Source organism: Halichoerus grypus, chromosome 1, assembly GCF_964656455.1.
Source record: "Halichoerus grypus chromosome 1, mHalGry1.hap1.1, whole genome shotgun sequence".
NCBI classification, from domain to species: Eukaryota; Metazoa; Chordata; class Mammalia; order Carnivora; family Phocidae; genus Halichoerus; species Halichoerus grypus.
In genome coordinates this window covers 81,958,747-81,980,441 of record NC_135712.1, presented here as the reverse complement: position 1 = coordinate 81,980,441, position 21,695 = coordinate 81,958,747, and the positions used below count along the sequence as shown (strand labels likewise).

At 39.1% G+C, this 21,695-nt stretch overlaps 1 protein-coding gene across 3 annotated transcripts in view; it reads right to left on the bottom strand.

Annotated features, from left to right (window-relative positions):
* Nucleotides 1-21,695, bottom strand: part of MCF2L2 (MCF.2 cell line derived transforming sequence-like 2) — a 238,693-nt gene that overhangs the window by 150,229 nt on the left and 66,769 nt on the right. For all 3 annotated transcript variants that reach the window (XM_078068515.1, XM_078068511.1, XM_078068517.1), the window contains exons 4-5: nucleotides 12,496-12,586; nucleotides 9,840-9,959 (exon numbers count right to left, since the gene is read on the bottom strand). In XM_078068515.1, the coding sequence (XP_077924641.1) occupies nucleotides 9,840-9,959; nucleotides 12,496-12,586 (211 nt within the window). The remainder of the gene's footprint in view (nucleotides 1-9,839; nucleotides 9,960-12,495; nucleotides 12,587-21,695) is intronic.

Here is a 21,695-nt window from a genome sequence, read left to right as displayed (position 1 = left end):
ATTTAAGCAGCACTTGAACTTTGCCTGATCAGGAATTCATATACAAAGAGTTGCTACATCCAGCAGAGAAATGTTTTATACTCCCTTTACATTTTCCCCCTTTAAGCGAGGAATAACAAAGGTTGTACAGTCTATGACAAAAGAATGACTTGGTTTGGGGACTCCGTTCTAAGCTACCCAGAAGTCGGCTCTTACTTTAGGTGGATTTTTGTCAAAAGTTACCAAGCTAAAGTATACTCTTCGGCCACCAAAATCAAGTGCTATATTGAGACCTAAAAATCTGCAATGAGAAGCCCAGTAAGGGGTAGGCTGGTGAATATCAAAATAAAATTAGAATATGGGCACATACTGAGGAGTGTATATTAAAAAGATTTACTACACTGATGCCTCCCATGAGGAATGTTGATATGCCCCCAATTTATCCTGCATGGAGGAGATTTGGAGGTAATAGGGAGTGGATTTTTTTGAATTAACAATCTGGTTCATTAACAAACCCATGCTGGGGCGCCTGGGTGGCTCAGATGGTTAAGCGTCTGCCTTAGGCTCAGGTCACGATCCCAGAGTCCTGGGATCGAGCCCCACATCGGGCTCCATGCTCAGCAGGGAGCCTGCTTCTCCCTCTCCCTCTCTCTCCCTCTGCTCACGCTCTCTCTCTCTCTCTCTCTCTGTATCTCTGTGTCTCAAATGAATTAAAAAAAAAAAAAAAAAACCCATGCTGATGAGCAAATGCCCACACACCTAGAGGGAGCAGACACATTCCAAATTGTCCATTTCTGCTCCTCTGCAGTGGCTCTGACCAGGTCGTGGTCCTAGCTCTCTGTTCCAGGGATTATATCACACCCCCTACTCACTCCTAAAGAGAAACAAGGACCCCTCACTCTTACTTCTGAAACATGTCCCCCTGTAAGCCTTTAACTTAGCGACTTTATATTTCTTCACTCCTTGTTGATTATTTTGAAAACTGACTCTTGGTCAGAGGACATAAGAACATAGGCTTTCTGGGGTGCCTGGCTGGTTCAGTTGGTGAAGCATGCGACTCTTGACTCTGGGTTGTGAGCCTCAGCCCCATGTTGGGTGTAGAGATTACTTAAAAATAAAATCTTAAAAAAAAAAGAATAGGAGCTTTCTTCTATTATTATATAGTATTAGTCAAGTGATAAACCCACTTTGGAATAGAAAGAACCTAAGTTAGGGCCCAAAGTCTATAGGTGAAAACAAAATTGATGTACTCATTCAACAAATAATGTATTGAATTTCTAATAAATGCCAGGGTCTGAGGGATAGCACAACAGTCCCTGCCTCAAGGAACTCAGGTTTAATGGGATTTGGTTACTGCATATCACTGTTAACCTTATCAGGTCCCTGACTTTCTCCTTCACTTCTGAAAAGGAGTTTGGGAATTTTTTTTATTAATTCATTAATTACATTTTTTTAAGTAAGCTACGCCCAATGTGGGTCCCAAACCCACACCCTCAGATCAAGAGTCACATGCTCCACCAACTGAGCCAGCCAGGCACACCAGAAGTTTGGGAATTTTAAAAATTACATTTATAATATGAGAAAAAGTAGAAAGAAACCAAACCTGAATCCATTTTTGCCTTTCCCTCCTAAAAATTTTAAACCACTTTGGGAGTTTCAAAAAGATGTTTAGTCTTTCTAAAATTAGAAATTAAAGGACACAAAACAAGAAATTGCCAATATATTTTGCTTCTTGAAATATTAATTGCTATGGTAACACTTGGAGTTCTTTGTTTTTTTTTTTTAATACCAATGTGGAACATCTTATTAGGCAGAAGTAACTTTGCCACACAGCCCGGAGTTTTAAAAAACATATCCTGGGGTGCCTGGGGGGATCAGTCGGTTAAGCATCTGCCTTTGGCTCAGGTCATGATCCCAGGCGAGCTCCGCGTCGGGCTCCCTGCTCAGCAGAAAGTCTGTTTCCCCCTCTCCCTCTGCTGCTCCCCCTGCTTGTGCTCTCTCTCTCTCTCTGTCAAATAAATAAACAAAATCTTTAAAAAAATGAAATAAAATTAAAAAAATAAATTAAAAAAATAAAATAAAAAACATCCTGCCAGGCTGCACATCTTCTGCTCCACCTAACTTCTGCTCCATGCTTGCTGGGACTCTGCCTACTCATCTTTAGCTGTAGAGGATTAAGAGAAATTTTAAATTGGAAGCTAAAAATGAAAATTAGAAATAAAAGGAAGATATTAGAGGATTTAGTACTGTTAAATATTGATCAAAGCAATCCTAATTAAAATCCCAGCAGACTTTCTGTAGAAAGTCTCTCTCTGTAGAAAGTCTCAAGCTAACTCCAAAATCTATACAGAAATGCAAAATAGATAGAATAGGCAAAACAATTTTGAAAATGAATAAAGTTTCAAGACTTATAAACTAAAAAGATCAAGAGTTTGGTAACGGCAAAGGACAGCCAAATAGATCAATGGAACAGAGTAGAGAGTCCTGAAATAGACTCACACAAATATGGTCAAGTGATTTTTTTTAACTCTTTATTTTAAAGTAATTAAAGTAGTTATAGTAATTTTAAATAATTACATAAGTACAGATTCACAGGAAGTTGCAAAGATAGTACAGAGAGGTCCCATGTACCCTTCACCCAGTCCCTGCCCTCGATGGTTGCATCTTACGTAATTATAGTACAAAATCAAAGGCAGGAAGTTGATATTGATGTAATGTGTATGTTTAGTTCTATATTATTTTCTCACATCTGTAGATTTGTGTAACCACCAGCACAATCAAGATGCAGAACTGTTTCATCACTGCAAAAGTCTCCGTTATGCTATCCTTTTTTTTTTTTTTAAGATTTATCTATTTATCTGAGAGAGAAAGACAGAGAGACAGAGAGAGCACAAGTAGGGGGAGAGCCAGAGGGAGAGGGAGAAGCAGACTCCCCGCCGAGCCATGAGCCCAACACAGGGCTCAATCCCAGGACCCAGAAATCACGACCTGAGCCAAAGGCAGATGCCCAACCATCTGAGCCACCCAGGCACCCCACCCTTGTGCTATCCTTTACAGGCAAACCCCACCCCCCAATCATTCCTGAACCCTGGCAAACACAAACCTGACTTTTGACAGAGGTGCAAAAAGTCAATTCCATGGAGAAATAATTCCATTTTCAACAAATGGTGCTAAAACAACCAGACATCCATATGCAAAAAAAGGAACCTTAGTTTACATCTAATACAAAAATTAACTCAAAATGCATCAGAGATCTAAATCTAAAACATAAAACTTGGAGAAAAAAACATAAAGGAAAAATCAGGAGAAAATCTTTGGGTTAGGCAAAGAGTTCTGAGATACAACACCAAAAACACAACACATAGAAGAATTGATAAACTGGACTTCATCCAAATTAAAAACACTTGCTCTGCAAAAGACATGGTTAGGAGGATGAAAGACAACCCACAAACTAGGAGAAAATATTTGCAAATCATATCTGACATTAGATTCATATCTACTCTCAAAACTCAACAGTAAAAAAACATAATTAAAAATGGGCAAAGAGGACTTCTAAAAAAATGGTGGAGTAGGAGGACCTCGGCCCACAGACACACCTAGATAACAGCCACATCAGTGCAGCTAACTCAGAAAACCCAAAGGCTGGCAGAAGAGACTTTCCACAGTTAATAGAGAGGAGGCCACACAGAAAGAGGTAGAAGGGGCAGAGATGCGGTTGGGAACCAAACTCCCAGGGAGACTTAACCACAAACAGCAGGGACACCACAAGCACGGAGAAGGATGAGGAGCAGACCCCACACCAGGAACCCGGGGCACAGGGAACCTGCAGTGGGAAGACAAGTCCCATAACATTTGGCTTTGAAAACCAGTGGAGCTTAACTTTGTGACTTTTTACAATCAGGAGGGCTTAACTCCAGGTATTTTAAAAATCAGCAGGCTTAGCTCTGGGAGAGACAGAGGGCGATAGGAAACTGAGTTCCCATCCTTAAAGAGCTAACACAACAAACAACCCATCCAAGGTACGGTACAGAAGCAGCAATCTGAAAGTGCCAAGGGTATATGGGAAGACTTATTTACTAATCTCAGAACTGCACTGGAGGGGCAGGATCTTCAGGTGACTTCTCCTAGAACAAAGCCCCAGCAGGTGCCATCGCCCCCAACCCCACCCCAGCCTAGATAGCCAGACAGCTGTGGAAACCAGCTCAAACACTCTCCCATAACTTGCTAACACCACACACCCTACTTCTGCATTCTCCTGCTGATCCACCTCATCCACCCCACCCTACTCCACGGCATCTCTCCAAAGTGGCTCCTGCCAAGACACATCCTGCAAGCAACCCCCAGTAGGGTCCAGTGCCACTCCAAAGTGACTCCTCCCCTGGGGAAAGAGGAAGATAACCACACACATCAGTGTGACTATAGTCCCAGCAGATGGGACTGGGGCAGACATCTGGTCTAACTGCCAGCCCCACCCACCAACAAGGCTCTCAGAGGGCAGCAAGGGAGAATGCCCTGAAGTTTAGTACCACTGCTGTGCTGGCAGATGGGCTGAGGGCAAGCATCTGGTCTGACTGCTGACATTGTCCAACTACAAGCCCACAGTGGCCCCAGACCAGCCCTTTAACAGCATGGGGAACAAATTGCCTGGTGCACCCACAACAGGCGAAGTCAGCCATTGCAGCCAACTGGACTGAAAGCAAATGAGGCTCAGCCACAACAGTGGGACACATACAACCCACAAAGGAGACACCCCTAAAGCACCTGGTTCAGATCAATCCAACAAGAGAATATAGCAATTGTAAATGTTTATGCACCCAACATGGAAGCACCTAAACATATAAAGTAACTATTAGCAGACATGAAGGTAGAAATCAATAGTAATACAGTAATAGTAGAGATATTAACACCGCACTTACATCAATGGATAGGTCATCCAACAGAAAATCAACAAGGAAACAGTGGCTTTGAATGACACATTGGACTAGATGGATCTAACAGATATATTCAGATTGTTCCATCCTAAAACAGCAGAATACATTCTTTTCAAATGCATATGGGACATTCTCCGGAATAGATCACATGTTAGCCACAAAACAAGTCTCAATAAATTCAAAAAGACTGAAATCATATCATGCTTCTTTTCTGACCATAATGTATGAAACTAGAAATCAACCACAAGAAAAAAATTGGAAAGAACACAAATACATGTGTAAGAACATAAATAACATGCTACTGAACAATGAATGGGTCAACCAAGAAACCAAAGAAGAAATCAAAAAATACACATGGAGACAAATGAAAATGAAAACACAACAGTCCAGATTTTGGGGATGCAGTACAAGCTGTTCCAAGAGAGAAGATTATAACAATACAGGCCTACCTCAAGAAGCAAGAAAAGTCTCAAACAAACCTAACCTTACACTAAAGGAGCTAGAAAAAGAAGAACAAACAAAGCCCAGAGACAGCAGAAGAAAGGAAATAATGACTAGAGTGAAAGAAATGAAATGGAGACAGCTTTGTAATATAGCTTGAAGTCTGGATTTGTGATGCCACCAGCTTTGTTTTCTTTTTCAACATTCCTTTGGCTAGTCAGGGTCTTTTTCTGGTTCCATACAAATTTTAGGATTATTTGTTCCAGCTCTGTGAAAAATGTTGATGATATTTTGATACAGATTGCATTGAATGTGTAGATTGCTCAGGGTAGCATTGACATTTTAACAATATCTGTTCTTCCAATCCATGAGCATGAAATGTTTTTCCATTTCTTTGTGTCTTCCTCAATTTCCTTCGTAAGTGTTCTATAGTTTTCAGAGTACAGATCCTTTACCTGTTTGGTTAGGTTTATTCCTAAGTATCATATGATTCTTGGTGCAATTGTAAACGCAATCGATTCCTTAATTTCTCTTTCTTCTGTCTCATTGTTAGTGTATAGAAATGCCACTGATTTTTGTGCATTGATTTTCTATCCTGTCATTTTGCTGAATTCCTGTATGAGATCTAGCAATTTGCGGGTGGAGTCTTTTGGGTTTTCCACATAGAGTACCATGTCATCTGCAAAGAGTGAGTTTGACTTCTTCTTTGCCAATTTGGATGCCTTTTATTTCTTTTTGTTGTCTGATGGGTGAGGCTAGGACTTCTAGTACTATGTTCAAGCTCTATTACAAAGTTGTAAATCATCAAGACAGTATAGTACTGGCACAAAGACAGACACACAGATCAATGGAACAGAACAGAGAACCCAGAAATGGACCCTCAACTCTATGTCAACTAATCTTCAACAAAGCAGGAAAGAACATCCAATAGAAAAGAGACAGCCTGTCCAACAAATGGTGTTGGGAGAATTGGACAGCCACATGCAGAAGAATGAAACTGGACCACTTTCTTACACCATATACAAAAATAACCTCAAATGGATGAAAGACCTAAATGTGAAACAGGAATCCATCAAAATCCTAGAGGAGAAAACAGGCAGAAACCTCTTTGACCTCAGCTGTAACAACTTCTTACCAGACACATTGCAGGAGGCAAGGAAAACAAAGGCAAAAGTGAACAACACAAGAAACAGGTGTTGGCAAGGATGTGGGAATGCAAACTTGTTAAGCGTCTGTCTTCGGCTCAGGTCATGATCCCAGGATCCTGGGATCGAGTCCCGCATCGGGCTCCCTGCTCAGCAGAGAGCCTGCTTCTCCCTTTCCCTCTGCCTGCCGCTCTGCCTACTTGTGCTCTCTTTCTGTCAAATAAATAAATTTTTTAAAAATCTTAAAAAAAAAAAAAGAAACCCTTAAAAGCAACCAGTGAAAAAAAAGACACATTACCTCCAGAAGATTAACATTAAAAAAAAAAAAAAGTCTGGGGGTATGGGTGAGAGGAATACTATTTTCAATTTAGCTACACTCTTTCTGTTTGCGTTTATTATCACATACACCTTATCTGTTCAAAACAAATGAAAAACCTCACTTTAATTGAAATTGCTCTGAGAAAATATTTCATCCATCTCAATGAAAACTGATGATCTCAGATAAGAGATTTTTCTATTTCTTTTCCCACTCTTATTTTCCCTCTCACCCATACCCCCAGACCTCCAGTTCTATATCTGGGAGGCAACCACTTCAACCAGTTTCTTGAGTCTTACACAGCCTTCCCAAGGTGAGCTATCATACACAATCACATACATTTTATTCAAATGGGAGTATACTATCCATACTATTTTCCCTTTGCTTTTATCCCTACTTAAAAATACATCTTAGATGACCTAAATTTTTTTTTGCCACCTACTGTGTAACTTTCTTTTTATTGAAAGTATCTTGCATTTATGATGGATGCTTTCTGGGTTTTGCAAGACATTTTAACAGTAAAGGTTAAATTACTTTTTTACATGAAAGTAGTGTAAAGTTTCCCACATAAGGGGTCACTGATGATGACCTAAAATTTAAAGTACCAGTGTGAACTCTTCGATTTCTAGAATAAATAAATATATTTATATAGAGAGAGACATACATATATGTCTAATGATAACAGACAAATAAATAAGGGAGAATGGAAAGTTCTACCTTGCAGTAGAATCCCAACTTCTGATTAGTACATGTTCAGAGAGTATTATAGTTGGGAAATCATTATTTTGCATTCAATTTAATAAAGATCATTCCAGGCAAGAATTATCAATAGATATTAAATATAGAGAGGAATCTTTTGAGGAGTAGGATAATTGTATGATCCTAAAATGTTTCTCCAAAGATTCTGTATTAGTTGCAATGGAAACATAATACATTTGAGAAACTGGACAACACCTCAACCAGGGAATCAAAATTAACGTTACCAATGGGAGGGCAGATAAATACGATGTTCTCCACATGTGATACCCTGAGAAGGACATGACATCACTTAAGCAGTATTCCAGCTAGGAATGCATTACCTGAATCGAATCCTGAGAAATCATCACATGAGCCCCAAATAAGGTAGTTGTTTTGTTTTTTTTAAGGGATTGTATTCTTCAAAAATGCTAATGTCATAAAAGACAAAGAAAGATTGTGGAAATGTTTCAGATTAAAGGAAACTGAAGAGACATGATGACTATATGTACCGTCTGATCGTAAACTAGATCCTCTATATACAAATACACATATACATATTCCATATATGTATAATACATATACTTATATATATCTTTATATGCAAATGTATCTATATATACTACAAATAGAGAAATATACATATTTATATATGTATATTAGAGAGAGAGAGAGATGTATACATCTATAGAGAGAAGCAAATAATAAGTAAATAATAAAGCAAATGGGGATAAAATGTTAACAATAGATGAATGAATCTGGGTAAAGGGCAGAGAATGAATGTTCTTTGTACTAATCTTATTCTTGAAATTTTTCTGAGTTTGAAATTATTTCCAACTAAACAAAAAATATGTATTAGAAATTTTTCTATCACTATAGATTCATCTTACCTATTTTTTCCTTTTTTATGTTTTTTTCTTTTTCAATTGAGATGTAGTTTACATCAATAAAATGCACAGATTTTAAGGGTATAGTTCAATTAGTTCTGACAACTGTATTACACACATGTAACACCATCCAATCAAGATATACATTTCCCTAGATAATTCCCTTGTGCCTCCTTCCAGTTAATCTCCACTCCCCCTTACCCATAACAGCAGCCCTCACTGTGATTTTCTAGGTTAGTTTTGCCTCTTCTTAAATGTTATATAAAAAGAATCATAGAACATATACTCTTTAATGTCTAATTTCTTTCTTTCAGGAGAATATTTGGAGATGTGTCTATGTTGTTATAATAATCAATACTTCACTCTTTTCTATTGCTTAATGTTATTCCACTATGTGAATATGCCACAATTTCTTTATCCATTCGCATGTTGAAGGACATTCTTGCTTGTACATGCCTTTTTGTGGACATGTGTTTTCATTTCTCTTGGTTGGGTCATAGGTTAGGTGTATGGTAACTGCCACCTGTTTTCACTGCGGTTGTATCACGTCTTATCATTTTTGATGGTTACAAAGTATTTAGTTGATCGTGTAGACCATTATTTATTTAACTACTCCCCTGTTGTTGGTCATTATGGTATTTCTAATCATGTATTCTTACAGTTTGGTAATTAATATCATTGTATATGCAGACTTAAGCACATGTGTGAGAATCTGTAGAATAACTTTTATAGGAAGGTCAATGAGCGTATATAGTTTAATTTTTGATCAATGCTGCCAGTTAGTCCTTCATATCAGTCATTACCAACTTCATTCCAATCAGCAAAGTACGAACGTGCCTGTTTTCCCCACATCTCTACCAGTTATCAGTAAAATATTTAATCTTGTCATTCTGTTTTCATTTTACGAGTATCACATATTGGTTTTATTTTTACTCTACAGTTGCCTATATTTATCTTAGACCCTTATTTTCTTTTACCCATACTATTACAGTACATCTCCCTCTTTCAATCACTTTCTACAGTCTAGGACACTCTTTAGATCATATAACTCCAATACCACCTTCCCAAGTCACTCCCCAACTGAAAAACCTTCACTGGATCCCCACTGCCTACTGAATAAAATCCAGACCTCTTATTCTTACACTGAAAACCTATTCCATATTTTCTACTTTTTTTCTTCCAAACAATTATTCTACTTATAGTCCAACAAGATTGGGGCTTCCCTGTGGACCTCACATAAAGTATGTCCTTCCTGCGTCCATGTCCTTACACATGCTGTTCCCTCTATGCATAATGCCCTCTGCTCTCTGCCCATGGAGTCCTACCTTCTTTAGAAACTCAGCTCAAATGCCATCTTCTCCACAGGCCCTGACCAAATGCAGACAAGATGAAAAGTCACACTTACCGGCACTTTCATTTTAAATTCATCTCGATAATATTTAATGCCAATGTCAGTGAATGCCCTCTGGATAAAGCGAGATGGACGAAGGATGAATATGAGCTGCAAGTTTCCTGGAAATGCTACCTGGAAGGATCACAGAAAGTGTCAGGGCAAATGTCACATCCATTGGTCTCCTCTTGCCCAAGGTCACAGACAGGAAAGTTTAAGTAGACACCATAGGTGCCAAAGAACTAGGGTATCTATCACGGGATTTCAGAGCTGAAAGAGATAGTGTTTGAATAATCCAAACCCCTCCTTAAAAATCATAACAAATCAAAAAAAATATTTCTGATTATAAAAGTATTTCATACTCCTTACAGAAAAAATTGGAAATTAATAAAAGTATACATTAGAAAAAGAAAACCACCAAAACCACCCATGATCTTATAGTCATTTTTAATATTCCAATCTAATTACTTACAGGCTATTTTCTCTGCTGAAATATCTTTATCATGGCTAAATTCATACTGAGAAATATTTTGTAACCTGCTTTTTCCCTTAATATTATACCATGAGCTTTTATTTCTGTTATTTAAAAATTCTTTGGAAATACTATATTTCGTGGGTGCACAATTTACTTAACCAATCCTTTATTGCTAATGATTCAGGCTTTTTCATACTTTTATATTTATAAATAACACTGAAATAAACATCTTAATCCACATTTTGGAACACTTTCTTTGGATAGTTTCCCAAAAGAATTACTGAGTCAAAAACTTAGTATTTTAATGGTTCCTGACGCATATCATTGCCAAGTAGCTTTCAGGAGGCATTGCCTTCATCTTGAGGCAAGTTCCTGAGAAATGAGATAACTCAGATTCATATAACAACTTAATGGCACAACTGGGACCCCAAGTCTCCCATTGCTCACGGCTTTCTCTCCTTCTAGTGGTTCCCGAAAGCGACCTCCTAAGGGGCTTGTTAAAAAGTAATCTGGTCTTTAGTCTGGAATATTCTGATTCACTAGAACTGGGATGAAGTTCACATACCTATTTTCGACAAGCACCTGAAGAGATTCTGTCTGATTAGAAGCCAGGTTTTGGGATCCCTGTGCTACAGTGTCTTTTACCCATAAAGTGATAATGTAATTCTTGAACAAATTAGGCTCAAGTATTATATTATTCAAGTATTGCCAATGGACCCTGGAAAACCAGAACTCTCTTGAGGCCAGTCCTCTAAAATATTCATGGACACTGTCAAGTGTCTAAAGCCTTAGGGCATCAACCACCATTGTATTTATCCCCAAAATAAATCCTAGAGCCAAAACTAAGCTAAAGGAACAAAACAATCCATACACAAAAGAAAGGGAGTCTTCCTTTCCCCCAATGTTTGAAATGCAAGCTCCTAAACAGAAGAGGCTTGCATTTTGTTACATCATGGTAAGACAAATGGCTGAGACACTATTTGTATTTCTGGCTGAGGCTCTAGATCTGAAACTCCGTATATGTCCATGTTTGCATGCGTGACTACCTTTGGAAGTAGGCATAAATGAGGCTTGGATTGTCCCTCTCCCATCCCAGCCTCCACACGCACATTATCACCCTACATATCCCATCCTCTTCAGCCAGTCCCAACTGCCCTAGGGAGCCTGTGCTTTGGTGGAAATGCTGGTAAGGTTGCCCTGAGGTATCTCTGCCTGCTCATGTGGTTGAGTTCCCTGGCCTGAAGTCCTTGCAGAGAGAAAGGATACATCGACTTGCCGAAAGGCAACAAACAGGGATGAAAATCAGACTAATTAGATGGAAAAGGAAATTCATCCAAGGTTGTACAATCTCATACCAAAAGCAAGCATATATCATATTTTGTCTGGTTTTTCCAGTATCTTTCAATCTGTGAAAAACTAATTTGAATACTGAAGTGAAGACTGGCTTACGTTGGGTGACCCACCCCCACAAAGCAAACCCTAAAACAAGGATTTGGGTATAGAGTTTATTGAGGAGGTGATCCCAGGAAACACAGTGAAGGAATGGGGGAGAGTGAGAAAGTGATAACAAGAAAGGCAATGTATCAAGAAGGGGCACTGCTGTGGGCAAGAAGGGCTGGGACCTTGTAGAGACCTGTGTGGTACATATCTCAGAATTGTCCCACTGAGGGGTGTGGAGGCTGGGGCAGTTATCCATCAACTCCCGTAACTCAGTAGTTGATCACTCCTAGGGCATGAACTTCCCAGCACTCCCTCTGCCCCTCTTCGGTGACCAGAGAGGTCAATAAGGGAGATTCAGGAAGCTTTTGACGGGCTCAGGAATTGTCTGCAGTGACCTGCAGGTGGCAGAGGGGATAACGGACATGACACAATAGCCTCTGCTACAAAGACCTTCCCAAAATTTGGCATAAAACAATTGCCTTTTGGGCGCCTGGGTGGCTCAGTTGGTTGGGCGACTGCCTTCGGCTCAGGTCATGATCCTGGAGTCCCTGGATCGAGTCCCGCATCGGGCTCCCTGCTCAGCGGGGAGTCTGCTTCTCCCTCTGACCCTCCCCCCTCTCATGTACTCGCTCGCTCTCATTCTCTCTCTCTCAAATAAATAAATAAAATCTTTAAAAAAAAAAAAAAAACAATTGCCTTTTCCCTGTGACTTGGATAGGAAATAGTTGTAATAACAGCACAAAAATGAATATTTACAGCTATTCGTGTCAATGATGCTTTTACGGAGCTCCACTTGTCCCTTCGCCGGTCGATAACGATGACGAATCCGATGCTCGCAGCCTCCACACTGCAAAAAAGGATGGTCAGTATCAGAGACCAGGTGAGACACGTGGGTTCTGGGCGGGCTCCCTCCCCAGGACGTTCTACAGCCTCTGGCGCATGTGTAAACATGCTGCATGGCACAAGGGGAAAACCTGGTCTGACTTCCTGACAAAAGAACCACTTCCTCTCCTGATCTCAGCCTGGCAGCCTTAACAAAACAGAAATACTTGGTGTCTCAAACCCTCTCAAGGGCTCTGTTTATGGCTGGCGAGTGTCTGAAACACCCCAGGAGCACATGTGCTCATACCTAGAGGAAGACGCACATGCCAGGTAGGCACCACATGTCCAGTGTACACAAAGGAACTCAAGGTTGGGCCCTGCCACCTTTCCACGCCCAGAACTGACATTCATGCAGCTATCAATACGCTTCCATAGGAGTGAGTCCTAGAGGTGTTCAGAAATACCACATGTCTGTGGGAAAAACAACCCCCTTCCAATGCCCAGCTATAAACAGCCAGCAAATTATATGTACAAGAAGATATTATTTTCATTAAAAATGAAAGGAAGCTGTTTGGCCCCCTCCTAAGTCCTCACAAAATTCTTTTAAACTAAACTCCCAGAAATGTGAACATTTTTCTTCTTTCTCTCTTTGGGAGGAACTATGATATACAGGAAAGAGCAAGGGCTTTGGATTCTAGTGGCTCAAATCCTCATGCTGCCACTTACTAGCACTGTGACACTGGGGAAGTCATCCACCCTCTCTAAAGCTCAGTTTCCTTATCCATAAAATGAAAACAATACCACCAATAATGAAGTCATTAAAAGGATAAATTCTGAAGCCAGATTGCCTAGGTTTGAAGCATGAATTCCACCATTTATATAGTATGTATGGGGGTGGGAGATAGAGTTACTTAACCTCTATAGTTTCTAAGAGTCCCCATTTGTAAAGTAGGAAAGAAATAGTATCTGTTTATATGGTTGATGTGAGGATTAAATGCGTATGTATAACAAATATATAAGAGGCTCAAAACAATGCCTGGCACTTGGTACATACACACTGTACATATACTAATATTATGATTATTTCGTGTGTCCTTGTCATGGCAATGAAAAGAGAGCAAGTACATGAAAAGTAGTTGGCCTCTAGTAAACTTTTAATAACTCTCTAATATTGGGCAAAAGATGAGCTTTACCCTAACGAGTGCCTGATGTGGATAAGGCAGAAGATCTAAGCAAACACTATGAAAATACAAGTAGCTGATCTGAAGTAGGCATTATTGGGCCAAGCCATTATCACAGTTCTACACTGACCCAGGTTCTCTCACTGGGAACATTTCCCAGGCCACAGTACAAGGACGGATGGTCTCACCGGGTAAAAGAGGCAGAGACTGGGGATTATAAAAGCAAAAGTCACCAGAACTTGAGGAGGGTGACTGTGAAGAAAGAACAGAGAGGGAACCCCAGAAATCTTCATGGAAGTTCTCCTTTGATGTGGCCAATGCCCAGGCCCCACTATTTCAGGCAAGAGTCCAAGAGGCTGACAGAGAACAGCAACTACACATGTGAAAACTTATGAAAAGTTATAAAGTTTGCATAGTTCTGGGGAAAGAAAGACAGTTGGCATTGGGCCCACCCAGAATAGACAGATTTTGATGAGCTCCCTGGGCCTTCAGGTGAAACTCTAGAAAGGCAATACTCTATGATAAATGAAACATCATAGGAATTGCCATAGGATTAAGGCTACACTCTAGGAATAAGGACCAAGCAGAAATGGACTTACCCTAAGAAAACCTAAAAAGCAGGCCTCAAAAAGATCAAGGTGATCTACCAGTAATTTAACTTCCCACCAGATCAAACTCAATACTTTTTATAAGCAGATAAGCCTCTACAACATATCATCTATAATATCCAGCACAAAATAAAAAATTAATAGAAATGCAAAAAAGCAAGAAGAAAACAATAATTAAGAGATGAAACAGTCAATAACTATGGACTCAAAGATATTCCTGATTTGGCAGACAAAACTTTAAAATAATTATGATCAATATGTTAAAAGAAAAAGAGGAAAGGGTAGACAAAATAGATTAAAAGATACATTATTTCAGCAGAGAATTAGAAACTGTAATAAAGAATCAAATGAACCTCCTAGAATTACAAAACACCAATATCTGAAATTAAGAACTCAGTGGATTTAACAGCAGACTGAACACAGCAGAAGACAAGATAGGTGAAACTGAAAACATATGAATTGAAAATATTCAAACTGAAACACAGAGAAATGGAAAGGATAGGATGTTAAAGAGATATGGGCCATGAACAGAGAGTCCCAGAAGGAGAGGAGAGAGAATATGTTACAGAAAAATATTTTTTTTTAAAGATTTTATTTATTCATCTGAGACACAGAGATACAGAGAGAGAGAGAGAGGAGAGAGCCTGAGCAGGGAGAGAGGCAGAGGGAGAAGGAGAAGCAGGCTCCTTGCTGAGCGAGGAGCCCAATGTGGGGCTTGATCCCACGACCCTGGGATCATGACCTGAGCCGAAGGCAGATGCTTAACCATCTGAGCCACCCAGGCGCCCCCAGAAAAATATTTTTAAAAAATAACAATGAAGAATTTTCCATATCTGATCAAAGACATCAACTCACAGATTCAAGCAGCTCTTCTAATACCAAGCAGGATAAATACAAAGAAAACTTCATCCAGGTATATCAGAGCCACGTGGCTGAAAATTAAAGATAAGAAGAAACCCTTAGGAGCATCTGGGTGGCTCAGTCGGTTAAGCAGCTGCCTTCGGCTCAGGTCATGATCCCAGGGTCCTGGGATCGAGTCCCGCATCAGGCTCCCTGCTCAGCAGAGAGCCTGCTTCTCCCTTTCCCTCTGCCTGCTGCTCTGCCTACTTGTGCTTTTTTTTTTTTTTTTTTTTTTAAAGATTTTATTTATTTATTTGAGAGAGAGAATGAGAGAGAGAGAGCATGAGAGGGGGAGGGCCAGAGGGAGAAGTAGACTCCCCGCTGAGCAGGGAACCCGATGTGGGACTCGATCCCGGGACTCCAGGATCATGACCTGAGCCGAAGGCAGTCGCTTAACCAACTGAGCCACCCAGGCGCCCCTACTTGTGCTCTCTATCTCTCTGTCAAATAAATAAATTTTTAAAAAATCTTAAAAAAAAAAAAAAGAAACCCTTAAAAGCAACCAGTGAAAAAAAGACACATTACCTCCAGAAGATTAACATTAAAAAAAAAATTTTTTTTTCATTGACTTTTCAACAGAAACTATGGAAGCTACAATCCAATGGAATGTTATCTTTCAAGTAGTAACCTGAAAAAAGGACCCATTTAGCATTCTATACCAATTGAAAATTCATTTTAAAAAATGAAGGTGAAATAAGGGTGTTTCCAGACAATTAAGCTGAGAGAATTTATTGCCAGTAGGCATTCACTTCAAGAAATATTAAAGGATGTTCTCCAGGCTGAATAAAGTTGGAAGCATGAAAGGGGAAGAAAAATAAACAGCCTGAAAAGGAGATTCAGTGCTGATTAGGAAGACTTTCATTCTTATATTTAAAAAAAAAAACAACAAAAAACTACTAGAGAGTATTATGCTAAGTGAAATAAGTCAGAGAAAGACAAATACCATATCATTTCACTCATATGTGGAATTTAAGAAACAAAACAAAGGAGTAAAGGGGAAAAAAAGAGAGAGGGGCAAACCAGGAAACAGACTCTTAACCACAGAAAGCAAACTGATGGTTATCAGAAGAGAAGGGGCTGGGGGATGGGAGAAATAGGTGATGGGGATTAAGGAATGCACTTGTGATGAGCACTGGGGCTTGTATGGAAGTATTGAATCATTATATTATACACCTGAAACTAATTTTACACTGCATGTTAACTAACTGAAATTTGAATAAAAACGTTAAAAAAAAAAAAAACCTTCATGGAAACTGGCTGGGCAGAGGTTAGGAGCTGCACAATGAATGCTGACCCCTCTTCAGTTTAGTTAGTTTTGTTTATTGCCCAAAACACTGATAGTAACAGAGGTTTACTGATATCTAATGGGATGCAGTGTGAGATTAAGGTGTCCATAAAGCAGCTGGTGCAGCAACAATGACAACAAACTGGTTAAATTAAAAACCCATATTTGTCCTTTAAGACATTAGGGAACTCTGAAAATAAAGAAAGCTAAATAAACAAATTCCAGAGAGAGTTAAGAGTTGCTTCCATAGGGAGCAACTACTAGAAGAGGCTTTCATTTGAAGTGGTGGTTGCTTATTCTGGTAATAGGCTAATGAATGTCCATCCCTGAAAGGAAATAATCCCACACAGTAACCTGAATCTGCAAAAGGAATGAAGAGCACTGTAAACATTACATATGTGGATAAATACTATCAACGGTATTTTTTAGTTCACGAAAAGACTACTGACTATTAAAAGTGAAAACAGGGGTGCCTGGGTGGCTCAGTCAGTTAAGAATCTGCCTTCAGCTCAGGATCCCAGGGTCCTGGAATCGAACCCCACGTAGGACTCCCTCCTCAGTGGACAGCCTTCTTCTCCCTCTCCCTCTGCTGCTCCCCCTGCTTATGCTCACTCTCTCTCTCTCTGTCAGATAAATAAAATCTTTTTTAAAAAGTGAAAACAATAAGTATTAAATACATTATATGTGTAAAATATATATGTATATATTAAATACATTATATATGTAAATACATTATATATAGTATTACATACTATAACACTAGAGAAACCATTGCTTAAAATCCAACAGAGGAGATTAAATGGAATACTGAAAATATTTGAAAAATTCAAAAGAGAGCAGGGGCTATAGACTGAATGTATCCTTCCAAAATTTGTATGTTGAAGTTCTAACTCAAAATGTGGCTGTAATTAGAGAAAGGGCCTGAAAGGAGGTGATAAAGATTAAGTAAGGGCCTAAGGGTGGGTTCCTAATTTGATAGGATTAGTGCCCTTCTAAGAACAGGAAGAGACAGCAGAGCTCTCACTCTGCCATGTGAGAACACAGGAATACAGCCATCTGCAGCCAGGAAGAGAGCCTTCACTAGAAATAGAATTAGCCAGAACCCTGATCTTAGACTACTAGTCTCCAGAATTGTGAGAAAATACATTTTTTTCTAAAGATAGATTTATTTATTTATTTATTTATTTGAGAGAGAGAGCGTGCAAGCACATGGGGGGAAGGGGCAGAGGGAGAGAGAAAAACTCAAGAAGACTCCCCACTGAGTGCAGAGCCCAAGTAGGGGCTTGATCTCACAACCCTGAGATCAAGACCTGAGCCAAAATCAAGAGTTGGACACTTAACCGACTATAACCAACTATGCCACCAAGGCGCCCAGTGGGAAAACAAATTTTGTTGTTTTAGCCATCCAGTCTGTGGTGGTTTGTTATGGCAGCCAGAGCAGACTAACATGGCAGGAAAGGAGAAATAAAGAACAAGTCACAAATGGTACGAACAGCAAGATGGTAGATTTAAACCCAACCAATCTCAATGATCACATTAGGTGGAAATGGTCTATATTACTCCATTTAAAAGGCAAATAGTGTTAGAATGAAATACTGGTTACGAGAGACGGTGATTATGCTTTAAACATGAGAAAAGAGATAGAAAGAAAAAGGATGGTGAAAGGTATACTATGCAATTACTAATCATAAGAAAGCCAGTGTGGCTATAGTAACATTAGAAAAAGTAGTATTCAACACAAGGAGTATTGGCAGAGACATGTAATTCACAAAGATAAAAGGGTCAGTTCATCAGGAAGATATAACAATCCTAAAGGTCTACATATGCAGTAACATTGCTTCAAAATGCAGTAATCAAAAGCTAATAGAACTAGGGACACCTGGGTGGCTCAGTTAGATAAGCATCTGCCTTTGGCTCAGTTCATGATCCCAGGGTCCTGGGATGGAGTCCTGCATCAGGCGCCCTGCTCAGCAGGGACTCTGCTTCTCTCTCTGCCCCTCTCCCCTACTTGTGCTCTCTCTTTCTCTCTCATAAATAAATAAATAAAATCTTAAAAAAAAAAAAACCTGATAGGACTAAAAGAAAAATAGATAAATCCACAAAGTTGGAGACTTCTCTCCTAGAAATTAAAAACCAGTAAGGAAAAAAAAAAAAAAAAACAGTAAGGACACAGACTTGACTTTGAAGAACTCAACATCCAACAACTGCAGAACACCCATTCTTTTCAAATGTACAAAGGACATTTATCAAAATAGTCCACTATCCTAGGCCATAAAGCAAATGTCAACAAATTTTAAATGATTGCAATCATTCAGGGTGCATTTCTGATCATTGTGGAATTAAAATGGAACTCTATTATTCTTCTGCTTTCTTTTTCATTTACCTTTTCTTTTTCTTTCACAATTTCCTTTCTTCTCTTTTCTTTGGGTTTAATTGCAAGTCCCTTTTTTTAACTTCTTAAAGTGGAAGATCAGATCATTGATTTTAAACCTTCCTCTCTTCTAATAAAAGTATAGCTAAACTACGTATCACTTAAATTTTGATATACTGTTTTGTTATTATTCAGTTTAAAATGTTCTAATTTCCTTTGTGATTTATTCTTTGGTCCATAGATTATTTAGATATGGTTGCTCAGCTTCCAAATACTTTGCAACTTTTCTAATCAGTGGTGATAAAAGTGAGAGGGCGCCTGGGTGGCTCAGTTGGTTGGGCGGCTGCCTTTGGCTCAGGTCATGATCCTGGAGTCCCTGGATCGAGTCCCGCATTGGGCTCCCTGCTCGGCGGGGAGTCTGCTTCTCCCTCTGACCCTCTCCCCTCTCATGTGCTCTCTCTCTCTCTCTCTCTCATTCTCTCTCTCTCAAATAAATAAATAAAATCTTTAACAAAAAAAAAGTGAGAATAGTGGTTTTCTTGGGGGAGGGAAGTAAAGAAGTGAAGAGGTAAGGCTGCAGATATCGATGGGAAAGAAGCGGAAAGAAACCCTCATAGGGATATTTTACACCCTGATTTTGCTAGTTGTTACATGGTATATAACCAGGCAAATATTCATTGAGCTATACAGTAGAGATTTATGTACTTTACTACATGTAAATTATAACTCAGTTTAAAAAACCAAGGAATTAAATAAATTCAAGTTGTGAGAAAGGAAAAATATTACAAAATTTAAGAACAAAGATCCATCCTTATTAAGTTCCCAACATGTGTCCAGCACTGATTAAAGGGGACACAAAAATGACTAAAACTGTTCTGTAGTAGAGCAAAAACAAACTGATGTTAATAACAAAAATAATAATTTTAGATAATGATAGCCACTGTATATTGAGCTCCTATTATTTGCCAGGCACATTTATTTTTTAATTTTACTTTACCTTATACAATAAATATTATCTCCACTTTACAGAAGGGGAAACAAAGGCTGATAGAAATAAAATAACTTGCCTGATATCACACTAGCGACACCGGATTTCAAACTCTGAGCTCTCTGATAAAAGTGTTCATGCTCTTAACCCCATCCCACTGCCCCCCTTCAATTTTTTCTCACAGATGATCTGCTTGCATCCTGTGGCAGTTTTATTTTGTATATTTTTCTGTCCCTAGTGTTTTTCTTTTCTTTTTACTTTAAACCAAATAATCATTGAGTAATAAGGTTCTAAGAGAACATCTGGGGCTCTTAAGCCAGGTGGAATTGGGAAAGGCTCAGCAAATACATATAGCACATAAACACAGGCTGTTCTTTGATCTATGAAATAAGCAGCTGATGCCTGTATGGCCTCCCCAGCCAAACTGAGGGCAAATGCCCCTCACAACAGGCTCTTCTTAGCTCCAAGAAGATCAAGGCCCAGGGCCAGAGCATCTGGTCAAACAGGGTGGGATCTCCTGGGAAAATACCTGTGTACATAAAGGAGACACAGCCGTGTACAGACCTCAGTTCAGAAAGGAGAGATAATAAATCATGACAATGATTGTGAATACAGTCAAAATCATACAGTTTATCTTGTATGGAAAGATAAATATTCTAAACAATATGCAGTAACACCAACTACTGTGGGATTATTGTTTTTTTTCCTACTCTATCTGGTTCAACAAATGTGTGAAAACCTCAACTTAAACCAAATGCACAGGAAATGGGGTTTCTGGACAGTGTATTTCTTTAAGCAACACTTGGCTATTTTAATCCCTATTGTTCTTTCTAACACTAAGGTCCTATGATGTGCTAGATACCCGCATAAATGCTATTTAATATAATCCTCACAACCACTCTCACAACCAGGTTGCTGATAACAGTTGTACTTTATAGATGAGGAAACTAATCCTCAAAGATGTTTAAAAAGTCATCATGACTTGCCCAAAGTGATACACCATGTGCACAGTTAAAATTCAAAGTCTTCAGACTGTAAAACCAATGCTCATGCCACAAAATTCATACCCTCTTGGAATGGGAAATGTTTTAACACTGTATTTCTTCATTTTCCAATCTTAGTAACTCCTCTGTAACAAATATAACTGAATTTTTAATGAGTCAAACATGGCATTTTATTTATTTATTTTTATTATTATGTTATGTTAATCACCATACATTACATCATTAGTTTTTTGTTTTTTGGTTTTTTTTTTTAGATTTTATTTATTTATTTGAGAGAGAGAGCATGAGAGGGGGGAGGGTCAGGGGGAAAAGCAGACTCCCCGCCGAGCAGGGACCCCGATGCGGGACTCAATCCCGGGTCTCCAGGATCATGACCTGAGCCGAAGGCAGTCGCCCAACCAACTGAGCCACCCAGGCGCCCATTACATCATTAGTTTTTGATGTAGTGTTCCATGATTCATTGTTTGCGTATAACACCCAGTGCTCCATGCAGTACGTGCCCTCTTTAATACCCATCACCAGGCTAACCCATCCCCCCACCCCCTCCCCTCTAGAACCCTCAGTTTGTTTCTCAGAGTCCATAGTCTCTCACGGTTTGTCAAACACGGCATTTTAAATATGACTAAGTATAAATATAGAATTATATGTGATAAAGGTAAGTGTGGTGTGACCCCAAAATACTGGGGCAGTTTTGTGGTGGATGTGGTATTTATTTCCTTAATTAAGCTCTGATGTTATATATTTTCCTATGATTTGCCTTTTTCAGTAAGCTAAGTATGAAAAATATTTTAACTAAC